Genomic DNA, 19953 nt, shown 5'->3' with positions numbered 1-19953 from the left:
AAAAAAAGGTTGGTCTTGCTAAGCAAAATGGGAGATGTATATCTTATGTCTGGCTTGCATATTTGCTGTAAAAATCACTCCCAAATTCTGTACAATCTACAGCAACAGAGTCAGAATGGGAAAATTTTTGAAAGGGGTATGCTAAGGTATGGTCAGTTTTTCCTTCTCTCCCTTAAAGATATTTGAGCTGGCCTTGAAGTGTGTAATATTGGGAAGCTTTCCTGATGATGGTAGCACATATTTTGAACACACACACAGTCGCTGAATCTTTATATGTGGGAAGTGATCTTGGATGGCTATGTCTTCCCACCAGTACCCAAGCAATCCATGGATTGCAGTGGAGTGAAGACTTACAGAGACCTGGAAGGCTGTTGGCAGAAGACGTGTGATTGAAAGTTCTGTGACCCTAACAGCTATGAGTTATTAATTATTTAGTAAATTAATAACATTGCAAAGGGGAAAGAGGAGATGTTTCTCTTTGATACTAATCAGCTGCTCTAGTGTCCAATGCTTCTTATAGAAAAATTTAAAATACTTTTGGAAGTTATAGAAAGGTTTGCTTTTGGGAACTGATAAGAAACCCAAGGGAATATTGTGTGTTCATGCTAGTACATACTGTGAAATCTTTATGTTATGGTATGTACATGGATGTTCTATGTCCCTGCACATATGTGGTTAGCTTTATTAATTTTTTATAAATTAGACACTAGCTAGAGTTCTATGAGAAGAGGAACTTGAGAAAATGCCTCCATTAGATTGTCTGTAGGTAAGTCCACAGGACATTCTCCTTGACTAGTGACTGATGTCGGGGGTGGGGGGGGCAGTTCAGTTGCTTTGGGGCAAGTGGTCCTTAAAGCAGACTGAAAAAGTCAGGAGGACCAATCTGATAAATTGTATTCTTGTATGGCTTCTCTGCTTTAGCTCCTACTATGGTTTCTTTCATTGAGCGCTGTAAGCTATAAGCCAAGTAAACTGTTCTTCCCTAGGCTGATTTTGGTCATGGTGGTTTTTTTAAAATTATTTTTTTCTATTTTTATTTATTTATTTTTTTTACAGAAATGGAAATCTATTTAAGATAGAAATGGCTACAAGGAGTGGGATATTGCTGTGGAAAGCCTGGCAATGATGGTTCAGGGAGGATTATGGAAGGACTTTGGAACTTTCCCTTTGAAAAAATTTGGTGGGCTGTTTTGTGGGTGTGTGCAAGCTTTAAGAACACTTTAGAGCACTGTTGAATTTCCATTTTGCTTTGATCTTTTTGTAACTGTGCCCCGGCTCTTGTTTAGAGTAAGGAAGCATGTGTGTGTGTGTGTGTGTGTGTGTGTGTGTGTGTGTGTGTGTGTGCGCGCGCTTATGTATATGTATCTCAAAGCTGAAAGACTCTGGGCTTTTAGAGACTTTGGGGGTTTAGAGTGACTGGATATTTTAAAGAGCTTGAACTGGTAAAGTGTTTGATTTTAATTTCAAGACTGAGACTTTTCAGGTTTAGTATGTTTTATATTGCGATATCAGTATTAACATAATATTTGGGGGATGAACAAAAACATAAATTTTATGGTTTAATAGTAACATATTGACAGGTTGTGTTCATGAGAGGTCAATTGTTCTAGTTAGATTTTTGTAAACTTGGCACTGGCTAGAGATCTGGGAAGATAAATTTCAACTGAGAAAAACGCGGCTGGGCAGTGGTGGTGCTCATCTTTAATCCCAGCACTTGGGACACAGAGGCAGGCAGGTCTCTGTGAGTTCGAGGCCAGCCTGGTCTACAGAGTGAGTTCCAGGATAGGCTACAAGGCTGCAGAGAGAAACCTTGTCTCAAAAAACAAAAAACCAAAACAAAAACCCAAAACATTTTCTTAATTAATGATTAATACGGAGAGATTAGCCCACTGTGGTCAGTGCCACCCCTGGGTAGATGGTCCTGCCTGGCATGAAAAAGCAAGCTGGGCAGGACAGTAAGCAGCATTCCTGCATAGCTTCTGCTTCAGTTCCTGCCTCAAGGTTCCAGCCTCGAGTTCCTGCCCTGGCCTCCCTCAACAATGGAGTTCTGGCTGTAAACCAAATAAACCATTTCCTCCTTAAGTTGCTTTTGATCATGGTATTTTATCACTGCAGTAGAAATTTAAGACAAGTGTTCATGTGTATAAAGAGAAGTTGATAAATTAATATTTAGATGCATTTTTTCTTTGCTGGGCATCAATTCTAAACAACATTTTAATGAAATGATTCATTCTCAAAACTCATGTGAAGACTGTTTCCCATATATAATACATCCAAAAATAAATCATTAAGGTGTTCATATAAAATAAGTTGTGTGTTTTTAGCAGTGCTAACACAGGATTCTAGGTCCTCATTATGTGCCTTTAAATTTAAAAACTCCAGTTGTTTTCAAGCATTTATGATTGTGGTTCTTTTTAATATCTAGTGTTAGGGTGAACAGTAGCAAAAAGCTCCCCAAGGGAGGAAATATGAGAAGCCCTTTGTCAACAAGCATCCAACTTCTATCTGAAAACAACTTCCCTTTATATAGACAGGTCTAAAATGTGAAGAAAACTTGTTTGTATATCATAGTGTTGATTTCAAAGTGTGATCTACATGAGAAACACCCAAGAATGTGTTAGATACACAAATTCCCAGACTGTCCCTCAGGCCTCTGAAAGCTCTGGCATGCAGTAACCATCTGCTTTCAACAAAGGTTCCAGGTGATGTCAGACGTGCGGTGATGCCTAGCACATCACGGCATTGCTAATGGAGACAGCCACAAGGGAAAGCCCCTGCCTTCCAAGTGAGGACAGGGAAGAGAGCAGGTAGCACAGGAGAGAAGAAACTGCAAGGTGCATGCTAAGTTTTGCTCTTTGTGCGGTGGGGTAGATGCTATCCAGTTTGCTAGCCATTTCTGTAAGCCCTTGTTTTGAGCAGAGGCACCCAATGTCCCCACTTTACTATAATGTGTTAAAAGGTATTCATTTTTAAATCCCCCAAGAAAACCTCAATTTTATTCCCATTTCAAAGACTTAGGTCATATGAGAATTTAGGTAAATTTCTGGATAGAAGACATATGTATAATGTTGTCTCTCTTTGTAGTTTCTTATGTGTGCATTCAGGAATTCAAAGAGCAGATATTCTATAGTGTTGCTTATATGATAAACAGCTGAGCTGCGTGTGACGCCTCCGGACTCTGAAGCAAGAAATCACAGGTCCAAGGCTGGCCTGGATTACTGGAGACACCATCTCTAAATAAAAACAAACAGAAAACAAACAACAAACAACAGTAAGTAATCAAACCCAAGGAGCTAACTGAATACTAAATACCACTACTGGCCACACTGTTTCTTTTGTTGGAGACAACTAGAGTTCTGTTAGTATGGGGAAAATTTTTTCTGGATGATGGCAAGATGTTTCCCCTCTGTCAGTGTTTGTAACTTTCAGGTAAGTTTCGCTTCCAACACCTAATTTACACAAAATCATTTAAATTCTAGACTATGAAGTGAGCATATTTCACCAGAGCAAGAGGAAACCAATGGGAACTCACCATTTTTTCCCTTCAGTTTTTTTATAATTGACTTTGATGTCATTTTGGGAACACCAGTTCCTGTGATTTAATTGTGTCATGTGGGCAAAACTGAGCTGGTGAAGAGACACCACAGTAAGAGAATGGAATGGAACTAAAATGAGTTGAAATAGTCTCTACCAATGGTGTGGGATTCCTCTCTGTATGCTGTAAATATCATTCATTGGTGAATAAAGAAACTGGCTTGGCCTGATAGGGTAGAACAGAGCTAGGTGGGGGAAAACTGAATGCTGGGAGAAAGAAGGGCGGAGTCAGGGAGAAGCCATGTAGCCCCACCGGAGCCAGATGGAACTTTAGCCAGTAAGCCACAGCCATGTGGCACTACACAGATTAATAGAAATGTGTTATTTTAATATGTAAGAGTCAGCCAGTAAGAAGCTAGAGCTAATGGGGCAAGCAGTGATTTAATTAATATGGTTTCTGTGTGATTATTTCAGTCTGGGGTGGCTGAGACAAAGAAACAGCCTCCTTATTACATACCAAGGCATGCTTTGGTGTTTATACTGTAATATAACCACAATGTTTGGTGTATATGTGTGTGTGTGTAGATACATATTTCACAGTAAGATGTAAATATTTCTTGAGATTGTCTAACCAATATCCCTTATAATAATAAACTTATGCTTTGGACCATAGGCATGTTCTGAGGAATGTAGATAGTACAATGAACAATGAAGAAGGAAAAAGGAGCTGTGCGGAGAAAATGTAGAATCTCTGAAACAAACCATGTATGTTTTAAATTCTTTGGGATAGTTGCCATTTTGTAGTTCAGTAAGGTTTTCTAGTGTGCCGTGGAGGGGATGCTGTGCTGTTGGACCCATGCTCAAAGAGTGGTTTCTGAAGCACACTGCCTGAGCCATCTTTACCTTGTTTGTCAGGGGGAAAAAACCCTCTGAAGGTCATCCTTTTCTCCCAGTGTGATTATTTTTCATTTCACTAAAATCAGTTAATTTGGAAGAGAGTGCGACTCTTTGAGAATGGGTTGGTTGCAGCCTCATCAGGGCAATCAGACAGGAGATCAACACAGCTGTGGGGCCCACAGCAGCTGGGAAGGTTCTCATTGCAGGCTTGACAGGCTCAGGGAACGAAATCTTGGCTGTCACATGGGCTGATACCAGAAAGATTTATTAATGTATTCCTCCAAGAGATGTCTAAAATCAGTGCCAGACACTCAATGATAAATCAGTTGAATATTAATGTGGATATGAGTTTCGCTGCTCTTAAATCTCTTCCCTTGGTGCAAAATATGATTTTCTTTGAAAATGGAAGGCATTAACTCTACCCTTATTCTACGAAACAACACATATGCCAGAGTGCCTGTTATAATTTTGTGTATAATATATTTATTTGCATACAGAAATATGTATTTCTATTATACATTTTATTTATAGAATATATATAGGAAGCATACAGCATATTACGGAAAGATAGATTAAATATACACAGAGTTCATGCTATAGCGTGCACCCTTTTAAGGGAAGCCTACTGGAGAGGCATGGCGTTGTATATACATGCTGAGAATACATGTTGCACAAGTTTATCCAGCTGTGGGTGCCTTCCTAATCTATTTGCAACACCAGTGTTATGGTGGCTGACAGAGATCTTATCAAATTGAGGAGGGGAGCAACTGTCCATGAACTAAATAAAAAAAGTAAAAGTTGACTGCACTGCTGAATAACTGTTGGCATCATTTTGAAATCCAGTCTCCCCTCATGCCATTTCTTCAGGATCAAAAGCAGTGAGTGGCAGAGAGTGAAAGGATGTGGCAGATGACTTACTACGGTGATGACCTTGTCTTAATAGTTAGAACCTGTCATTAAGGGAATGATGAACTGGTCAAGAGGCAATCAGTCCTTTTCTCCAGACATAAACTGGTTCTTTTCATACTCTTAATCTTCTCTTTTTACAATACGGCTCTGGGATAGTCACATTATCGCTACAAAGAGAAAAGAAATAAAGGATTGAGAGCTACTGACATTTCCAGGGAAAGCAAAAGAGATGAGTCATGTTGTTTCTTTAAAGGGCTCTTCGTTAATTTGAAAAAGAAAGGTGTTTTCAGTAGAAACCGATCAGACTAGAAGCAGCTATGTTCATGGACAGCCCTGCAGTCTCTCAACTGGCATCCATGATGCTGTAACCAGATGTTCCAGGTGGGTGAGAGCTGCTGGTTTTGATGTGTAGATGTGGTCTGTGCTTTCATCTGTGAATTCCAAATCCCATAGTTAGTGGGGGAGTGTTTCTGTTAGATGATGAGTGAGCTTTGCTTTAGTCTAACAAGTAAGCAATTTGCATTAATCCTTTTGTATATGATATAGGATTAAGAAAGGAAGCTCCGGAAATTCCTTATTAGAAACCAGTCTTTCTCAGTCCTGGTACCATTGCCATTTTGAGCCAGATCATTTTCTTTGGGAGGGGATGAGGAAGCCTATCTTGTACATTATAACCTGTACAGCAGCATTCAAACTTCCTTCTCATTACATACAAATGCCTATTCCCACTTGTGATGATCAAAACAGCTCAACGGATCACTAAGGTCCATAGGGTAAAAATTGCCTCTGCAACGACAGAGACAGATGTTTGAAGACAGTCTCCTCTAATTATGTCAATGTCCTTCCTTTATCTTCTGATCCTAGTAGAGAAAGTGTCCATGGTTGTTGGTCTGTCTTCATTCTTTTCTTGGCTTTGACAGATTCTTGTTGAATAAAGTCGTGGAAGCTGTGACAAATTATCAGGCACAGAATGCATCAAGGGAAGTATACAATAGAGACACGGAGCAAGACAAAGATTGGCTCATGGTGAGTTGACCTTAAACTAAACAGAGAGAAACCCTGATCCTGGGCCTCCAAAGTGGTGGTTCTGATGGAAGCCATGTCTGCATCGCAATGGTATATAACAAATTTAAAATGAAAGTTAGCTAATGGATCACTTTTCTTACAGGAGACCAAGAAGCACATTGGAATGAAGTCCTCTCCACTCAACTAGCTGAAGAAACAACACAAAAAAAAAATGAATGTGGTCTTAAAATTCAGAATTTACATTTTAGTGATCCTGAACTAAAGGAACTACATCAACTAATTATAGACTAAATTAATCTGTTTGAACCAATGCTATATTGTACGCATAGGAGATTTTCAGGTAAAAAAACAAAATTACTCAAAGAAGAAGTTATGTTCATTAAGGATGAATACATAGATCATTTGCAATTTGCTTCTTATTCGCTTACAACACTTTTTGTTGCTGTTGTCATATCCCTTGTCTTCCACTTGGTGAGATGATGCTGATGTGCAAAATCACACAAAATAACTTTAATAAGTCTTAGGACTTCAGACTGATCAATTTGCCTTGCAACAATCTTGGGGTTTACAGAGAAGCAATCAAAGCTCATCAGTTTAATCCTGAACTTTGAAAAAAGGAATTTATAACTTTAATTTCTATCCATTAACCCCACACTTAGAAAATCTGATTGGAAGACCATCACATATAATGGGAGAAGATATATGAAGACAAAAATAACTAGTTAAATGTGGATCGATCTAATTCTGTATTTATTTAGAGTATCGAGAATGGCTTTCCTACACAGATATGATCTGTTTAATGTTATTCTTTACTAATCATGTCTGTGACAGCCATCTGTGATCAGATTATACAGCGAAAAAAATGGCATGACAAAACTACATAAACGCTCCCATCAGATCCTGTGGGCATGTTTTGCCGCTGTTTGCCTATCTGCTATATTTATACCGCAAAGATTAATATAACTCTCCTGATTGGAGAATTTTGAAGCAATATAATTTTACACAGATTTGAAGACAATTTGAAGAACATGAAACAGGTAATATCAGTAAATGTTTTCTGCATGGCCCTTTCCCCCACCCCTATGTCTTAGCTTGGTTATAGAAAACCCCATTTGAGTATAATTTGAATATCATTATTAACAGACATGGAGTATAATGTCTTTTCTTCTTGGGGTTGACACAGTAATCTTGTTTAAGATTTCAAATGAGCAAAGCAGCATCATCTTCCTGCTGACTCTCAGGAGTTCATGTTGTACACTTTAACACGGTCAGACACATGGGTCAGGAAGGTTCCATTTCAAACAGATTGCCCTTCTGACCTTCTGTTTTCTCATTTCAAAATTCATTTGGCCTCGTGAACTTTCCCCAACTAGACTGACCATTTTCTAAACTAATTAAAATTTAATTTTAGATGACTTTGGTTTCCCAAGCATATTTATGTCTTAGGCAGACTAATCTGTTAAGATAGGTTAGTTTAGAAGAAAAATCAGATGGGTGAAAATATTCCACACAAAGGAACACAAGTGAATGAAATCCTTATAGGTTTGTACACCCTCGAGCAATGCAAGGACACAGTGGGGAGAGGCAGAGCGCCCATTCTTATGGCTGACTCTGGCCAGATTAAGGAGAAGTCCTGCAGGTATTATCCATACCCAATATAAAATCAGAACCTACAAAAACAGTAGAAAAAATAGTATGACCTAGCTGGGTTTTCATTGTTGTGATTTCTTGCTTTTCATATTGGGAAAGGGGAGGAGAGAAGAAATAAGCAGCGATTACACTGAAACTCATCAGAGAGCACAGCATAGCCTAGAATGTGCTCAATGCTCTGCAGATCGTCTCCGCTTCCTCTTTGATTTTCTTTCTTCATATCACTCATTGTATAGTGTCTGCTTCCTTGTGTCTAGGTCTCTGCGTTAGCATGTCATTTCTTCCTCACTAGACACGTAGGGACAACAGGAAGAACAAACAAGGTCACTCTTCTTGTGCAGAGACATGATTGCAGATTCAGCAGCCCTTCTTCAAGAGAGTAGGAGATAGCGTAGATTGTTTCTCAGACCCACGATGTCATTGTGCCTCTTTCATTGTCTCCTAAACTGGCAGCGTTTATAAGGTACAAGCTTACTTATTTTTTTTTCTTCAAACTGGAGCATGGGCACGGTAAAAGTGTCACTGTAGAGCTCCTTAACTGCACATTTGCAGTGAGCCTGTAAAGTGCAATGATAGATCACTATAAACAGACAGCTTTCTTGTCTCTGTTCCTCATCCCAAGTCCCACTTGAAAGCAGTTCTTTCTTAAAGGTCTTTTACCGTGTAGCGCCTATGTTCTTGTAGTGACACATAAGGAGGTGCTTAAAAGTCTTTTTGAAGGTGGCATTACAAAGTGCATAGCAGGCAGGGTTGATGGTGCTATTGATGTAACAGAGCCAGTAGCCAATTGTCCACACCGTATTGGGGATACAGGGTGTACAGAAGGTATTGATGAGCACCATGACATTGTATGGCGCCCAGGTGATGATGAAAGCCAACAGAATAGCCAAGATTGTCCTGGTTACCTTCTTTTCCCGGGACGGAGGAGGCTTCTTTTTGGCAGGTTGCTTGGTCATCTTCACAATCTTTCGAGCCACAATGTTCTGCTTCTCATCCCCGTGTTGACCTGATGACCCCACTAGCTCTACAGTGGTACTCGCAGGGGTGCACGAATCACCTTTTTGGGTCTTGGTGACAATTTTGATGCACATTTGCTTAGAGTTGTCATCTTTGGAATGGCCCACAGAAGTAGAAACTGTGTTTTCATCCTGGGTTATTTCGTCCTCCCTCGTATTGGAGGCCACAGCACTGACCGAGGTGGAGTCATTTGAGCTCTCCTTTTCCTCTCCCTGAACGCAGTTCTCAGTCACACCATCCCGGGGAGCCTTGCCGTTCTGAATTTTGTTGTGCTCCAGACCACTGTCACCACCGGGCATGTTGTTGTTGTTTGGTTTTACAATTCTTCCTTGCACCAGACTTGGAGACACTGGATCTTGGTTGGCCACAGGTTCCTTCTTTTCCTTCTTTATCCTGCTCTTACTTGCCCGGGATATATGCCAATACAGCACAGTCATGATGATGACAGGCAGATAGAAGGCTGCAATGGCAGTGCCAAAGGTGACAGCGGCATTGGAAAAGAACTGGATGTAACATTCCCCATCCTCCACAGTCCTCACTCCTACGATGAACTGCCAGAAGAGAATAGCTGGAGCCCAGAGGATGAAGGAGAGGACCCAGGCTGCTGCAATCATCATGCCTGCCATCTTGGTGGTCCGCTTAACTGGGTAGGTCAGAGGTTTTGTGACGCAGAAGTACCTATCAAAGCTGATGATGAGCAAATTCATAACAGAGGCGTTGCTGACCACATAGTCCAAGGCTAGCCAAAGGTCACATACGACAGGTCCCAAAGGCCAGTAGCCAATCACAGTGTAGAGAGTGTACAAGTTCATGGAGAAAACACCTATGATGAGGTCAGCACAGGCAAGGCTGAACAAGAAGTAATTGTTGACTGTCTGAAGGTGTCGGTTGACTTTAATGGAAACCATGACCAGGATGTTCCCAATGATGGTCACCAGACTGAGGGATCCAGCCACAAGGACAATAAATACCACTTCAAATGTCTTGTAAGGACTGGTAATAGCCAAGCCATTGTTAGTTGAGTTTGTTGAGTTATTCATTTTGTGTTCAGTAACCAAGTGTCCAAATAAACATTTAAACCTGCAGGGAAATAGAATAAAGTTAACAAATATAATAGAAACATTAATTCAAATACATATCAGATTCCTTCCTTGTGATAAACTTCCCAATCATTCTTCTGTATCCTTAATATTTACTGTACCCTGTTTGACCCACCCGAGAGGCAAAGACGTTAGATAGAGGATGGAAAATTTTTCTTAACGGTTGGCTTGGCTATAAGTTTATGACCCAATAATGCCAGGAGTGACTCCATATACAGATATGAGTATCTATATGTATATCTGTCTGTTTGTTTACATCAACAAATTCTTATGAGTTGAGTTAACTAAATCAAATTTATAGTTAAAACTTTCCAAAACAATCAGAAACTTCTGGCTTTGAAATAAAACCTAACAAACCAGTGAGAGCCAAAACATTGGGACAGAGCATAAAATTGTATGTGTAACTTCTATAGTCAATAACACTTTCCCTTTTGGCAGTTTGAGCCTTTACCTTATTAATATTGATGAAAGCAGTGATAAAAAGACAATATACTAGCCAGTGCACCCAACCAAAGTAAATTTGTTTTTCTCATCCTGTTTTACAATTGTAATCATCTTCATTTAGCACTAGGAATTTAAAAATTCCATACCTTGTAAAAGAATCATCCCTTATTATTGATGCGATTCTACCAATCTTCCAAATATTTTCTTTGTTTCAAGCCCCTATTAAGTCTATTGCTTAACTATTCTTTGACAAATGTTCCATTTTGCTGAAGAGGAAGCTATGGCCCGGATGGTTGCAGAAAGTGACACGGTATCACGCATCAAGTCAGCGATAGGCATGCTACAATGTTGTACTTTTCCTTTTTCTTGTTTACAAGTGTTATGAATCACTTTTAACGAAAAATCATAAAAGAAAATGCAGCCTCGGGTCTTTCATGTAGGTGTTTTCTCAGTAAGTGTTAAGAGCTACACAAAGTCCTTGCAATTACATCATCTCCCTTGTAGGAAAAAGAAAGTTGAGATAATAAACGAGTTTAAGGAACTTCTTTATCACTAGGACAGCGAGTAAACAATTTACAACTAAAATCAGTACCTTACCTCATACTTCTAGTTTTTTGATGACCTCCCTCTGCCTCCCTTCTCCTTGGAAGAATTGCACTTAATGAGAAACTCCTGAGTAACAGCATAATGATTTATATATGCAGAGGTTGCTAGTTAAGACAGATTGCTTAGTGATCCTGGGAACTTTCTCCATGCTGAACACGGGGTACTTATGTGATGTGAACTACAGTCACTATTGCAACTCAGGAATTTTCAGAGCTACCCATTAGGCTATGGCAATGCTGGCATGGAAATGCCACTTAGAAGCAAATACAAGTATTTGAAGCAGGGACATCCTTCCTTTCAACAGGATATACACACTATGTGGGGTTGTTTCTCTTCTCTGACAGAGAAACACTGGCTTCCACCAAGCTCTCACTACTCCTGTTCCCCAAATCTCTGCGGTCATAAAAGCAATAATGTTACATCACAAATGACAGAGGTCCACAATTGGAATGAACTTCAGAGCACACAGGAAATGTGAAATGTGGTATTCTAAAATTTAGTTTCTAATAAGGACTTGATTATATTTTGGAAACATGAGAAGAAAACTTTTCTTCACCTAGTTCCTTTGTACACATAGCAGAGATAACATTCATATTTCTGTGTTTTCTTTACAAAGTGTGGGCATTTGTGTCATTTTTAAATTATTAGCTGTGTATTTCGAGTTTGCTGCTAAAATTCAATGAACTTTATTTTCTCGAACTTTTTTTTTTCTTTCAGAGTTGTAGCAAGGATTAAAGTGATATGTCCCTGAATGATAGTCCATAAAGGCTAAGTGATAGACACGTGCTGTTAAATATTTAAATCTGCCAAGAAGATGTAAATGTATCACCTCTCTTAACCTTTCACACCATCTAATGGAAAAGGCTGAATCTATGTGTGTTTGAGCTGTGTATGCATGGGAAACTGTGGGGTAGAAGGAGGTGGTAGACCTAATAAATTCTCATTATCGATGATAGCGAACTGTCACCAACAGTGTAATCAAGAAAATCATCAAAAGAACAATTAGCATATCATAAGCATACTTACTCTTCAGAGCAAGTCCTGGGGTGGCTGGTGTTTTTATGATACATACTGATCAAAGGATCAAAGACTAAAACTACTTGATATTCAAACTAGTGGCACTCTATGCAGACTCTTTTACCAATTAATAGCCAATGCTTATCTAAAAAATACTCCCATTAGCTATATCTGTTTGCAAATACCAATGACCTACAAGATTAAGCCTGGTGTCCAGATATGAAGTTGAGTCCTTGATTTATACCAAAGTGTGAGCATCATGTAAAGACATCAGTACTACATCTTTGAGGGGAAATGCTGGTATTAAATCTTGGAATTAGTACATGAGTTTGACACATAAAAAATGTGGCATTTATAGTTCTAAACATTATTCTAAAATTAATCACTATGAAATTATATCACCAAACATGCTGGGTGGGGAGACAGAAGTAGCTCAGTGCTAGAGTGTCTGCTTAGCATGTGAAATGCCTAGGTTTCCATCCCAATGGAATACACACACACACACACACACACACACACACACACACACACACACACACCCGCAGGCAGCCTAAGTACTACAAGGTTTTACTTGCTATTTCATATAATTTTTGTGAGTTTAAAAAGCACCAGTCTCACTTTTCTATTCGTAATGTTGACATTGGTCAGAGGTGTGGAGAGTTAGTGCCCAATTTATATTCAGGTTTATCTGATGCCTGATATCTCCTATCTTTACTATATCCGGCCTTGACCTGGAAGCCTAACACTCTGAGTGCTTTAAAAGAATGGAAAGAAAATCAGGAAAATCTAAGACGGGCTGCTGCTGAGAATTAGTTTCCTGAGCCCCTGATAGGTTATCCAGTCCCACGTGTTCAGCCTAAACACGAGTATAGACAAGCAATACTAGGACACACACCAGGAGAGAGAGAGAGAGAGGGGGGGGGAGGGAGGGAGATGCAGTATTCCTGTACTGTGTTGTCAATGATTAAAATGCAAATCAAGCCTACTACTTTTCTTTGCTTTGTAGTTCTTTTAAACAAATATGTTGTATGTTAATCTGATAAATGATATTATAAATGTGATTTTTACTTCCTGCCATGGAAGGGATGGTCACTGTGATAGAATCCATGATCTGTTTTAGGTCTTAGCAACTCTCACTTAACCCTACTAATTAACGAATAGCGTGGATCTGATACTGAGGGTTTTTTTTTTCCCATTAGCACTGTAAGAGACCAAACAAGTTCAAGGGAAAAAAAGAAGAACTAAGGAGTTATTTATTTCAAGAAGTGTCAGGGAGCAAAGTCCCTGTTTCTGAGAAATGCTGTATTTCACCTAGTTTAATACTGGTGCAGCTGAGGCTGACTTGGTTGTTTTTACCTTATGTGTTGTTAACTTTTACTGGTCGATGAGTCATGAACCAGTCTGTCCTTGCAGAACTGGCTGTGTTAATAGTCCACCTCCTCCTGGGAACTGGGACAGGGTTGCACAGACTCTGAGCACATTTCCAATTTTCCCCCTTCAATCTGATTCTCCTTTGAGAGGAGACATTGGGAGTCAGCATGGGTACCCCTCCTTCCTCACCAACTCCTGCATTCCCTTTGGTAGTGGTTGCAGTGAGGATGGCCACAGGGATGCACTTTTAAGGCCTTGCTTCTCTTAGTTCCCATGTCTTCTGAAGCACTGCTATGATCAGGTCTTCAAATGCCCTGAGAGGCTATGGGGGTGGAAGTGAGGAACAAATGGGAACCCAAAGAAAATAGGATGTGTTCTCACCTGCAAGAGATTTCTAATCTAGGAGAGACGGCTGATGAGACTCACCGGCTACCTACGAAGTTGGATAAATGTGGGGTCAGGTGCCAAGGCTTAAGGATTCCAGAGGAAGGTTGGCTAGAACGAAATAAATATGGGAGGGGGAGGGAAATGGGAGGCGGTGGCGGGGAGGAGGCAGAAATCCTTAATTAAATAAATAAATTTAAGAAAAAAAATAAAATAATGATTGTAAAGCTTAAAAAAAAAGAAAGAAATAGAGAAGGTTCCTTGGTACGTCTTCCCTAAATATGTCTGTTCATCTCCTTCCCTTTCCTTTTCTTCCTCTCATTCACGATGCCTGACTCTTTTTTTTCCTTGCAGTTCTCCAGGTTATGTGCCATCACGTTTTTTTCTCAAGGAAGTGCAATTTAGTGGTTTGGAGCCACTGCTCTAAGTCTTTGAACTTGAAAACCCGAAAGTTAAGAAACATAAAAGAAGACCCACACTTATTTATTTACCCACGCTGAATTGACATGTTATTTCAAAGTAAATGTCTCAGAAATATTCACACATAAATGTGTAAGTTTTTCGCATTTAGCAACCTATATCACAAAATGGCAGACTTTGCTAGATACACATTATACAAACATCTGGATTACCGTGGTCTCCATTGGCACCATCCCTGCCGTCACATCCAAGTGAAATCCTGTTTTCCATTATTAATTCACTTTTTCTTTTCTTTCTGTGATGTTGGGGTTTGAACCCAGGGCCTCATGCACACTACATAAACACTCTACCACTACAGCCTAATTCCTTAAAAGCTACACGGTTAATCCCAGCACTTGGGAGACAGAGGCAGGCAGAGCTCAGAGAGGTTTAGGTCAGCCTGGTCTACAAAGTGAGTTCCAGGACAGCCAGGTTGTAACATAGAGAAACCTTGTCTAGAAAAACAGCACCACCATCAACAAGTAAAAACAAAAAAAAACACAATTTATTTTGGATTTAAAGAAAAAAAACTCAATCACAATGTTTTCGCCTGGTTTCGAATCGGGGACCTTTCGCGTGTGAGGCAAACGTGATAACCACTACACTATGGAAACAACACTCTATGGGCTGACAAGGGAGGGGAACTTGATTGGGGGAGGGGGAGGGAAATGGGAAGTGGTGGCAGGGAAGAGACAGAAATCTTTAATAAATAAATAAACGGAAAAAAATAATAATAAAAAAAAATAAAAAGCCATGCCGAAAGCTGTTGTACCTTTAAGATCCATGCCTATTTTGTACTTTGTTAAAAAAACAAAAACAGAAATCAAATGACAGAGGAGCGAAAGCAGCTGAAGCAGCATTCTGATCCCCGGGGCAGGACACACAGAGTTCAGGAATTCTTTCGATGTGAAAAACATCAGGATTATGCACAAGCTTACTGCAGGGTAAGCGTGCTGGCTGTGTTGGCTGCCTGTCAAATGCGACACTATTCTTAGTGATTCTGGGACAAGCTTCCAGTCTATGTCAGCCATGCTATCTTTTCCCTTCTTCAAAACACATTGTAAACACCACTTGCCCTAGAAAAATGCCATGGCTAACGGGGAAAGAGTGGCAGCTGTGGTTCTACTAGCATCCTCGCTTTCTCACTTCGTGCAAGTCAGATTTTAGTTATTCCTCACACACAGAGTTCTCCCTGCCAAAGACAGAAGGGGTCTGGATGTACATAAGCACAGTGAAGCCAGGGTTTTTAGGTTTCCAAAAGCACATCTCATGTGCATAAGCACATTGGTTTCTATCCTCTTCTGCACTGAATTGGACAAATCTCTGAGACAGACAAGGGCTATCGTTTTACTACTTTTTTCTCTTATTCAAGAAAGTGCAACTCAACTGATGTGGGAGTTCCGTCTATATGCTGTGATGACCATTAATGAATAAAGAAACTGCTTTGGACCTATAGCAAGGCAGAACTTAGGTAGGCAGGGAAAGCTAAATGGAATGCTGGGAGAAAGGAGGCGGAGTCAGAGAGATGCCATGGAGTCTCCTCGCCAGAGTCAGACATGCCAAAACTTTGCCGGTAAGCCACTGTCATATGGTGATATACAGATTATTAGAAATGCGTTAAATTAATAAGAAGCTAGAGCTAATGGACCAAGCAGTGATTTAACTAATACAGTTTCTGTGTGGTTATTTCGGTTCTGGGCGGCCATATAAACAAGCAGCTCCTTCTACACTCAATTACAGTAAAATGCATGGGCCTAAAACTACAGCATGAAACATGTACTTCCCTGTGTAGTCCCTATCAAATATCCAATCAGAGGAAACTCTGTGTCTACAGGTGGTTGTGCCCCCTCCCCGAAGAGCAGAAGAGGAAATGAACCAGTGGCGGCAGAGCTATGGGAAGTTGCCTGATCTCACAGCTGTATCTGTGTCTTTCTCTTTGTCTTAAGTAGCTGAAACTATGTAGTGGCTTTTTAAATTTTGTCTTAGTAGTTTTTTTCCACCCTGAAATTGGCAGGATGCTGGTTTAATAACACTAAATTAGTTAATTCATTGCTTTGAATTAAAAATGTGAATTGAATTTGCAAAGGAATGAGGTTTGGTATAAGTCTGATAGAAAATTCTAGAATGAAAGCTGTTATTCTCGAGAAGTTGAGCAGTTCCAAACAACATGCCCCTTTATGGAGAATTTTCCAGGACGTATATGCCTTCTGCTGGGGGTGAGATAGAGTATGTGTCAACATACAGCTTTGGGTTGTAGATCAAAGATACAAACCTTGGGAGACAAGATGGAATTCCATTTAGGAGTAGTTGGAAGGTTTTTATGTTACCCTTGAAGGGTGGATCATAGCAATCAGGAAAAGGATAAATGTTATCAGAAATTGTGTACAGAGCGAACAGTGCACACATAAGTGACATTTCCTATGAGCATAATGGGAAGCTTGGGCAGCACAATTTGCAAAAACTGGGTAGAGAGTAAGACAATCAATTGTACTTGGGCATATATTTCTTATAAGTGTGTCTGAGGGTGCACAGTTTATGAAGAAAAAGGAAGCCATAATCATCAGGGTCACACATTACTCTTCCCATAAAAGCACACATTTCTATAAAAAGTACAAATGAGTAGCATTGGTTTTATAGACATGGCTTTAATGGTTATTACTATTTGAAACACAGGAGTGTACAACAAAGACTATTTATCCTTCTTCTGTCTGCAATTTCTAGAATGTAACTGTGTGGAACCAGAGAAATGAATTCACCTCTGAAAGATCCAAACTTTGGATCTTCCCATTTTTCAATGACACAAATGACACCTGCTTCATAGACTTATGATTCATCCCAGAGTCAATGGGGCTATAAAAATAAAATAGTAATGAAGTATATAAAGTAATGGGCAGCAACTATTTTTATTGTTTCCAATCGAAAAACGAAATGATTGTTTCCCCAGAGCCTGATTGCAGCCTATTTCTAGAACTCGGCAAAATGACCACAGTGTTATCTCACAAAAATTTGAAACCCAAGAGCGTTGAGAAGATTAAAGTTTTTTCTAAATGATCGAATGGCAGTTTAGATGGAGCATAAAAAGATGCATCGCGTCAGCAAAGATCCATGTATCTAAAGCACTAATTTAGAGTCCCACTAGAAAGCACACTGGTCAGAAAGAATGAAGAAGTTTATGTTTGAAACCAGAGCAGTCAACTCTTCTAAGTGCTTGGAATAAAACCACTTCTTGTTGACGATGCTGGGGGAATCACATTGGCACTAAATGTGTGTAATATTGTTGGCCATCCCTTAAGGCTCCAACCCTTTCTACTCTGATGCCCTTCTCTTTCCTTTCACATTAGTTAAAAACCATTTAAATATTTACATGTCCCTAACACTGCCCCCTTTGTCTCCAGACTCTGCCAGTTTGTTGTATTTAAAAAAAAACAAAAATAAACCTTGAGCAGTTCACATATAGGCCTTCAAACAAAATTTCCATTCATAAACAATGCATGATATGGAAAGATATTCCAATATATGGCTGGAAAATGGATGGGAGCAAATATTCAAGTCTGGTGGAAAATCAGTTTTTAGCAGCATCTTTGGTTACCAGTCAAGGAGGTTTAGCACGAATTCTCTGCTGAGATGAGATTGGAGTTTACACTGTTAGACCTTTAAAAAAGTTAGCAGATATGTTTGTAATTAATTAGCCTGTAACACATCTCAAGGTGGCAGGAAATGAGAAGCTAAGAGATTTTGCCCCTGAGTGTATGCATATATATGCACACATATGTTGCATATTTGCTGAGTAGGGAAGGATTGTGACGTTAATGAGAGGGAAACAAAACGGTTTTTCTCTTATTCTAGAGGCCATGGGTTAGGAGAATCTCCCAGAAAGGATCAGTACACCGTGATAACATACTATAGAAAGCTGGCCTTCCGTAAGCAATGTCCAGACATGAAGAACAACATAGGTCTAGTGTGCCTTTCTTTTTGAAGGAAGCAGTAGAGAAGGTCCTGGTTATCTAGCTATGGGAGGTGCCAGCGAAAGGCTGGCTTCTCATTTTGTAAGGGTGACACAGCTCTTCTTCTGGTAACTTCTATTTGTATAAGACTGTGATATGTTTGTGGATATGGTAGTTAAAGCTTTAGCTTAGCAAAACCTAAAACAGAAGTTTATCTCTTTTCCTTGCTGGGTATGTGATCTGCTGAAGCCCCTTTTATATTGAATTGATCTAATATTGTAGAAATTAAAATGCATCATTCTCAATTTTTTTATAGTAACATTATACAGTAGGCTCATTTCAGGTCGTCAGTCCCTATGATTAAGTGGATTATAATTTAGAAGGTAGTTCAAATAAACAACTACAGAACAACTGAAAGAAGCAACACGAAGAAACAAGCATGCACTCTGTATTGCTCCGAAAACATTAGAAAACAAACTGAGTAGTTCTTTGTTTTTCCTGAATTAATCCAATGTCTTATTTTCTTATTTGCTTCCATTCAACACAGGATTCAAAAAAATCTCACTCTTATGGCAAGCATCCAGTTTTATCACATGAAAATTAACAACTAATATCTTCTTGATCAAAGGGTCAGATGGCTATGACAGTGAACCGCTTTTAATAATTATACCCATAGGCCCAAGAATGGTTATTTGATGATTGTAAACTTCTATTTTAGTTCAAATCCGCATACTCTTAGAGATGTTATTCTTCCTAAGGTAGTAAGAAAAGAATTAGTTCCTCACAAATTTACACCCAACCCAAATCCTAAAAGCTGTCTTTGACCATACCACCAATGAAGAATGGCTCTTCCTCCCTGAGCAGGTATCAACTACAAAATAAGAAATACCAAAAATTTTACTCTGTCAAATTATGAGGCTCAGAGCATGATTTATGAATATGTGTAAGTTAACTTGGATGTCACATTTGATAACGTATCATTGTAGGTACTGTTTTCAATAAAACAGTTTCTAAAAAAAAAAAAACCATTCCTTTTGCAGTTTTACTAATTGGAAGAAAATACCTTGGCCCAATTACAATAAAGAATGTCTAACCTAATGACATCAGTGTTCGAGGGGCCTGGGGCAGCCTTAGGACTTTCCTTTCATTCAAATTTCTATAGACAATTCCGATTTCTTTATCCCCGTCTTTGTCTTCAATGTCCATTCATTGTCTGCCCTACCTTTAGCTTACATGGCATGTGTGGAATGCCATGGATTGTTAAAGCCACTCCACAGAATCCATTGCCAAATCTCTGCTGTCATGTTACTCTTCCACCATCACTGAAAGAAACTTAACTTTGTTTATTATGTAATGATTTCAAAATATTATATGGCAATATTCCATATAAGGACAAGAGGAATAGCCTCATGATCCTAGAACCCAGAAACTATAACTAGATTGCAGCCGAATTCCAAGAGAAGAGAATGGACACTGACACCATTAATGGTCATTTTGGACTAAGAATCCCAATCCTAAAGACAGTACCCATCTTAACCCCAGTCAGTCTTCATGTGTGATTCATGGATCACCAGTAAAATGGGAATATTTGCACA

At 39.4% G+C, this 19953-nt stretch overlaps 1 protein-coding gene and 1 non-coding gene across 3 annotated transcripts in view; both read right to left on the bottom strand.

Moving 5' to 3' along the window:
- Nucleotides 1–4904: 4904 nt before the first annotated feature.
- Chrm2 (cholinergic receptor muscarinic 2) overlaps nucleotides 4905–19953 on the bottom strand; it is a 122008-nt gene continuing 106959 nt past the window's right edge. For both annotated transcript variants that reach the window (XM_026788579.1, XM_005365826.3), the window contains one exon: nucleotides 4905–10113. In XM_026788579.1, coding sequence (XP_026644380.1) covers nucleotides 8673–10073 — 1401 coding nt within the window. In that variant the 5' untranslated portion in view covers nucleotides 10074–10113 and the 3' untranslated portion in view covers nucleotides 4905–8672. The remainder of the gene's footprint in view (nucleotides 10114–19953) is intronic.
- On the bottom strand, nucleotides 14956–15028 carry Trnav-cac. Its single transcript has one exon. It is a non-coding gene; the product is annotated as a tRNA-Val (tRNA).

The sequence above is a fragment of the Microtus ochrogaster genome, unplaced genomic scaffold (assembly GCF_000317375.1).
Source record: "Microtus ochrogaster isolate Prairie Vole_2 unplaced genomic scaffold, MicOch1.0 UNK4, whole genome shotgun sequence".
In the NCBI taxonomy this organism is placed as follows: domain Eukaryota; kingdom Metazoa; phylum Chordata; class Mammalia; order Rodentia; family Cricetidae; genus Microtus; species Microtus ochrogaster.
Note: the sequence above shows the minus strand (reverse complement) of the source record. Positions and strands in the feature narration are given on the sequence as shown.